We start from the raw sequence: 6000 nt of genomic DNA on the forward strand, positions 1-6000 counted from the left end.
AGAATGTCATTTAAAAAAAGTCTCAATTTAAAAAAAACTCACTTTTACAGATTTCATAAATGTTTCAATCCCCATACATTTGCACAAACATCATATATTTCCTATGATGAATATTCAATATACTGCAAATATAACCCTCAAATATTTTGTTCCAAGGTGAAAGAAATCAGCCATCCTCTCCCTTCACACCTTTTCCTCAGTATTTCATCTTCCACTTGACCCTGCAAATGCATCTGACCCTCTCTTATATCCATCCCTCCATCCTGTTCCATTGATTATTTCATGGGTTCAGAGGGATGGATGTGAGCCATTACTAAGTAGCAGACCGCCACAAATCACTCCAGCCCGTCTGACAGTTAATGAGAAACACTGGATGTATGTCATACATACACCACCTCATAAAAGAAAGGGAGACAGAAAAAGCTGCAGAATGAATGTGTGTCGGGTGTCGCAGCGTCAACAGGGGTTTGTGTGGAATAAATAAATAAAGAGAGGGGGGAAAGGGTGGTGACCGTGGGTAGCATTAGCAGCAATGGCTTAACATATGACTAATACATACTATAGAATTATAAAATACATGTTCACATCAAATTGAAGTGTCTTGGAAGAGGAGTCATGTCACTTTTACATTTTTCATGAAATATTTAAATAATTTTCTTTGAATTTGCCGATGCCAGCTGCTCCTTTTCTTTTGCTCCATTGTTTTGAAAACTTTCCCCTGAGAGATTTATCTCTGTGGGAAAAAGGAGGCTCAAAGAATCATAGGACATTTTATCATTTTCATATCAGCTTTTGTTCTATATTTGCAACTAAACTTGTCCTATAATTTTCATACTGTTAAAATGTATTTTAAGTTCTGGAAAGAACAGTGTAAAACTACTTTGACTTATTTACACCAAGAAATAACAAATTAAATAAATCTTACAGATCCACATTTCATAAATATTTAAGTTATAACCTTTACATGAACCCTCTGGCAAGGTGCAAACTGTTATATTTCAGTAAATGCTGGATGTATCTAAACAGTATAATTACAGTTTATTAAAACTGTGAACTTGTAGCTTTGGCCTTCATTTGTAGATTATACGTCAACATGACTAGAAACGATTGTTAACAAGCAACAATTATGCCATATTATCCAAACCATTTTATTTCAGGGTTATCACACAAATACTTAATATCACAGCAAAAGCAAATGTGTGAGACCTAAAACAAAACCAAAATGAACCACACTGTGACAAACTCTAATTATCTGAACAATAAATCTAATAATTTTCCTTCTCCTGCCCCCCCTCTAGACATATAACGATCCCGGCGAGACAAAAGGTCCCCAAACCAGCCAGGCTTCTTCACATATGATGCCAGCCAACCAGCCCATGTACAGCGTGCCACACTCCCCCCAGCCATCGTCACCCTACCTGGGGCCCGGGGGCTTCCCCCTCACCGACCTGCAGAGCTACGCAGGCCACGCCCCTCGCCACGCCCTGTCCCAGACGCTCAGCCAATCGCAGATGCTGCCCAGCATTAGTGCCTCTCCCCCCTCTTCCTTCCAGATCAGCCCCCCCCTTCACCCCCACCAGCAGCTCTCCCTGCACCAGAGCTCGCTCCTCAACCAGCCTATCCGCATGCAGCAGGTCCAGTCCCAGCCAATCATCTCTCACCAGATGGGGCTGCAGGCCTCTCTGCACTCCCCTCCTCCTGGGCAGCAGGTATAGCAACAAACTGAGACACAACTCCTTTGTTAATCATGTTATACGTTAAGATGGTGGCTTAGTTTGATTTCTTTCTCCAGGGTTTTTCCCACCTCCAGTCAGAGTATCAGAAGAGCCTTGGGGGCCCCCAGTCTCCAGGAGCCCCTGGCCCTGGTCCAGGCCCTGGAGTGCCTCAGGGCCATGACTGGGACGGTGAATACTGCAATCGGGAGTGTGGCAACCACTGCAGGTCAGCTGAGATGCTTTTATATGCTTTTCCACAATAAGCTCTGTTACTGCAACTCATTCAATCCTAGACTCGTGATGGACGTTTTGAATGGAGACCAATTGAGTTCAACCAAATGGAAATGTTATCTTCCTGTTTGATATATTAAACAGGAAAAATAAAAAGTGGGAATTATTTTCGATTTAAGTTTTTCAGATAGACAGATCCTATCAAAGTCAGGACTCCAGCTCCCTTAAAAATACGTATATGTATTCTTGTCAGACGTCTCTCCCTTGCTTTCACAATGTAAGTGTTGAAAATTGTCAGCTCCGTTCCAGTGAGAGAGAGAGGAGACAGCTGGAGAGGTAATGGTGAGATAATAGAGCTTGTCATGTGTTTGTCAGACAGCAGTAAAAAAACAGATGTTCCCAACACAAGTTTTCACTGTTATTGTACTAAACGCTTTGGCAGGCACGCAGTGTTGCAGCACGGGAAGGTATTCCAAGTGTTGGCGCTAAAACGCTATGAAATGTTTCGTTACATTTACAGGGTTTGCTAAGAGCAGGAAAGCTAAGATAGAGGGTGCTTCGGCTTCATTATTGACCATCAGGGAATACAACATATTTACAATGAAAGGAATATATACTTCCTCTCCTGTTTGAATCCTTCTTTTCTGTACCCTTTTGTCTTTGTTGGTGATCTAATCTGTGCTTTTGTATTTGCAGGGACAAGCCACTCTACCTCACCTGAAACTGAAGATCATGCTCAGATCCTGTCGACAACAAACGACACCGAAGAGTCTACCCTCACCCCCCCATCCTCCAACCCCTATCCCCTCAACCCCTCTTCTGATGCACACACTGAAACACAGTTCACACTTAACATACAATAACATACACACACATACAAACCCCCTCACACACACATACACATTCCACAATCCCACCACCGCCACCTTTCTTTGTCAATGTAATTATAATTTCTAGAAGAATTTGTGAGTTTTTTGAACAGATGACTGCAGTCTGTACCGCTTAATGTATTAGCAGTCCTCTTGCTGTTTTAAATTTGCCAAGCACTTATAAAGCCCCCCCTCCCGCTCCCACCCTCCTCTCTAAGTTGTGTGTCTCTGCCTCCCCTCCCCAGATACAGGCCGGGCTGTAGAGCACCCCTCTTCTGTGTCACCATCAAAGTCCCCTCGGGGACCCCATCCAGCTTTAATTAGAATGAGAAGAAAAAAATATACTCTTCCTCTTCTTTAATCATTTTAATTTCCTTTTGTGTTTTTTCTGCCTTTTTGTTGTTGTTGTTGTTGTTGTTGCTGTTTTATTTATTTCTGGCTTGCAAATTGTTCCTTTTTTTTTTGCCAATAAGCGTTGGGCCCTGTACTGTAGAAAAATATTAACTTCTAGTAGGTTCAGCGCAGGCTTTGATGTTATGGTAGCTTTGCTTAAGGGCCTGCAAATTGATACAAAAAGCTTGGGTGGGGAAAAGTAACAAAACAAAATATTCTTTTTTTCAAATATTAAAGACCTGTTCAGGTCGACTGAGCTGTCACAGTGTGATTGTAAATATCACTTTTATGGGATCAAATTGGGAATTGGAAGTCCAGATAGATTTGTTTCTTCTTTAATATTACATGTAAGTCATTTTGTGTGCGTGTGTGTGTCTGGACGTTAGAATGTACCCCATTCATGACGTGTGAAGTCGAGTGTGTATGTGCACGGACACACACTTGCGTGCGAGAGTGTCTCAGTGTTCGAGTGTCGAGTCTTTCTCGTGAATTTTAACAGCCTTGTGCAGCTGGATTTCAGAGGAGTATTTCACACTCGTTCTTGCATTAAATCTGTGCTCACTGGTGTGTTTTTTTCCAATAAAGTTCAATCTAAAACTGAATACACAATATGTGTCCTGCAGATCATTAAATGGAAAGAGCCAGGTGAGAGGTAGAGAGGAAAGAGATAGAGGAGAGAAAGAAACGCTGTGAGATAAAATGAGATATAATGTTGCAGGTAAAAAAAAGAAAAGATATTGCCTCAAAATGCCCCCCGCCTCCCTTTTCTTATTTTGTCTGACCATAATGTCAATGTTGTCTACTCGACATGCAGAAGTGAAGTAACAGAATATGTGAATGGAGCCATCACATCCATATTACAGTGATTTTGATAAGTTTCTACTTGGTGTTTGGTTGTGTTGATCTCATCTTTTTAACTTTTTGTGTGATTAACAGAAATGCATTTAGCTGACAAAAACATCTGTATTTATCTCCTTACTGTAGCATATTTTCAGTTTTAGTTGTTACAGAACTGTAACATTTTAAGTTGTGTAAAAAAACCCTGCCAATTGTAGTTATTTTATTTGTAAAGCCAGTAATGATAAATATTTTAAATGGTTATCAATATATTGTTTTTTCGCTAGTTGCCCATCAGCCATTTGACAGTTTTTTCTTATTTATGAAATAAATTAGATATTTTTGCTTCTTACAATGGAGGTGTATTTTTATTTTATTTTATTGTTTCATTTCCTTTGGTTTGATAAAAATGATGATGACCACAACAATGTTTTTATTTCTTTATTTTTTACATTTTGGGTGCTGCTCTTTTCCCCCTTGCCAGCAGCATCTGTTTGTGTCACAATGCTTCTTTTATTTTAAACCTGCATAATAAAAAAAAGTTTAAAAGTGACCCTGCCTGATGCCTGTTTATTTTTCGTGTCACTTACTTTTTAGACATGATAATCGTTGTTTTAAAGATCCACCAACACCCCCGACTTACTGCACCTTACAGTGTATAGGCACTTAGGAGGGTCACATTTGTAGGCCTATCCTATATTTATATTTAGCTTGGGGCTTCAATGAAATTAGCTAATTAGCCGTGGATACAGAGTACACCAGCCAGCGTGGATATTGCCAGTAACATATCTTAACAAACAAGAGAGCAGATGCGAGAAAAACGTTTGCTTTGCTTGTGAAAGTGGTGCATCGTAGGCGTCTAGTGTGAGATAAAGAGAACAGAGAAATGCAATGTGCGCACAAACCCAGGCAACCATCCAAGTACTGATTTTACCCCAATTGCACACAAGTCTACTCAGAGACTTTCTGAGAGAGAAGAAGAGATTGAAATGGAACTGTCGCAATTCCTCCATTCAATGTTTTATTCATTTTAGGTCTGCCTGCCGTCTCTTCCTCTATAACATTGAATTGGCAAATAGATCATCATTGGACAATTTGTGATATGACACACATTATGTGAAAATCACAATCATGCATTCTAAATGCAATGCAAGATAAAAAAGAGATTTTGGGTGCAGACACACAGCCCTGCCTGCGCCTTTTGTGTACATATTTCCATGTGTTTGTATGAATATCTGCTTATGTGTCTTTTATGTATTTAGGTGTTGCCTCACCTCTTTGGCTGTAAATATATTTCTGCGTACATTGCAACAGCATCTAATTTCCCTTACAACATCTTCTCTCTGCTATACATGCACATGCTGTCATTGTCTGTAGAAAGACTGAGGTAAATACTGCGAGTAGACAGTATCACTTTGACACTCCCGTCAGCACCCTTAATCCCATCCCTCGTCTCAGAGTCAATGTCATGAGGCCGACGGAGAATGAAAAGCTACAATTCATGTTGGAGGATGCCATTGAGGAGGTGAATATAGCGGTGTTGTTGGTTTCTGCAGAATCCAAAAGACCACTGCAGCGACTAAAATGGATGGCATCGGTAATAGCAGGCTGGATAAAGAAGACGAGGTCACTGTGGTATCCATTTAGAAGAGAGCAAAATAAAAGTGATGCAAAAGTACTTTCAGCTATTTGTGTTTTTGACATTAATTCAGGTTCATTTATTAGCCCAGCAAATATTAAAACATGTAACCATTAAATTAAAATGGATTGAAATTATTTCTCTCAGCCCTACTGTATGTTGTGTTTCTTTTGCACCCATGTATTTGAAACAAAAAATGATAACTGAAAACATTGAATAATAGATAGTCTGAAGTCACATGATTGTATTTGATGTTTATTTAAAAATGCATCAAGAGTCCAAAAAATGACAACCTTTAGGAGAATGTTGACATCAC

At 39.9% G+C, this 6000-nt stretch overlaps 1 protein-coding gene across 3 annotated transcripts in view; it reads left to right on the plus strand.

The window, feature by feature from the left end:
• The window catches only part of tox2 (TOX high mobility group box family member 2), a 92748-nt gene extending 88150 nt beyond the window's left edge, over positions 1-4598 (plus strand). For all 3 annotated transcript variants that reach the window (XM_034138988.1, XM_034138989.1, XM_034138987.1), the window contains 3 exons: positions 1299-1709; positions 1793-1941; positions 2643-4598. In XM_034138988.1, the coding sequence (XP_033994879.1) occupies positions 1299-1709; positions 1793-1941; positions 2643-2667 (585 nt within the window). In that variant the 3' untranslated portion in view covers positions 2668-4598. The remainder of the gene's footprint in view (positions 1-1298; positions 1710-1792; positions 1942-2642) is intronic.
• Positions 4599-6000: the final 1402 nt, after the last annotated feature.

The sequence above is a fragment of the Trematomus bernacchii genome, unplaced genomic scaffold (assembly GCF_902827165.1).
Source record: "Trematomus bernacchii unplaced genomic scaffold, fTreBer1.1, whole genome shotgun sequence".
In the NCBI taxonomy this organism is placed as follows: domain Eukaryota; kingdom Metazoa; phylum Chordata; class Actinopteri; order Perciformes; family Nototheniidae; genus Trematomus; species Trematomus bernacchii.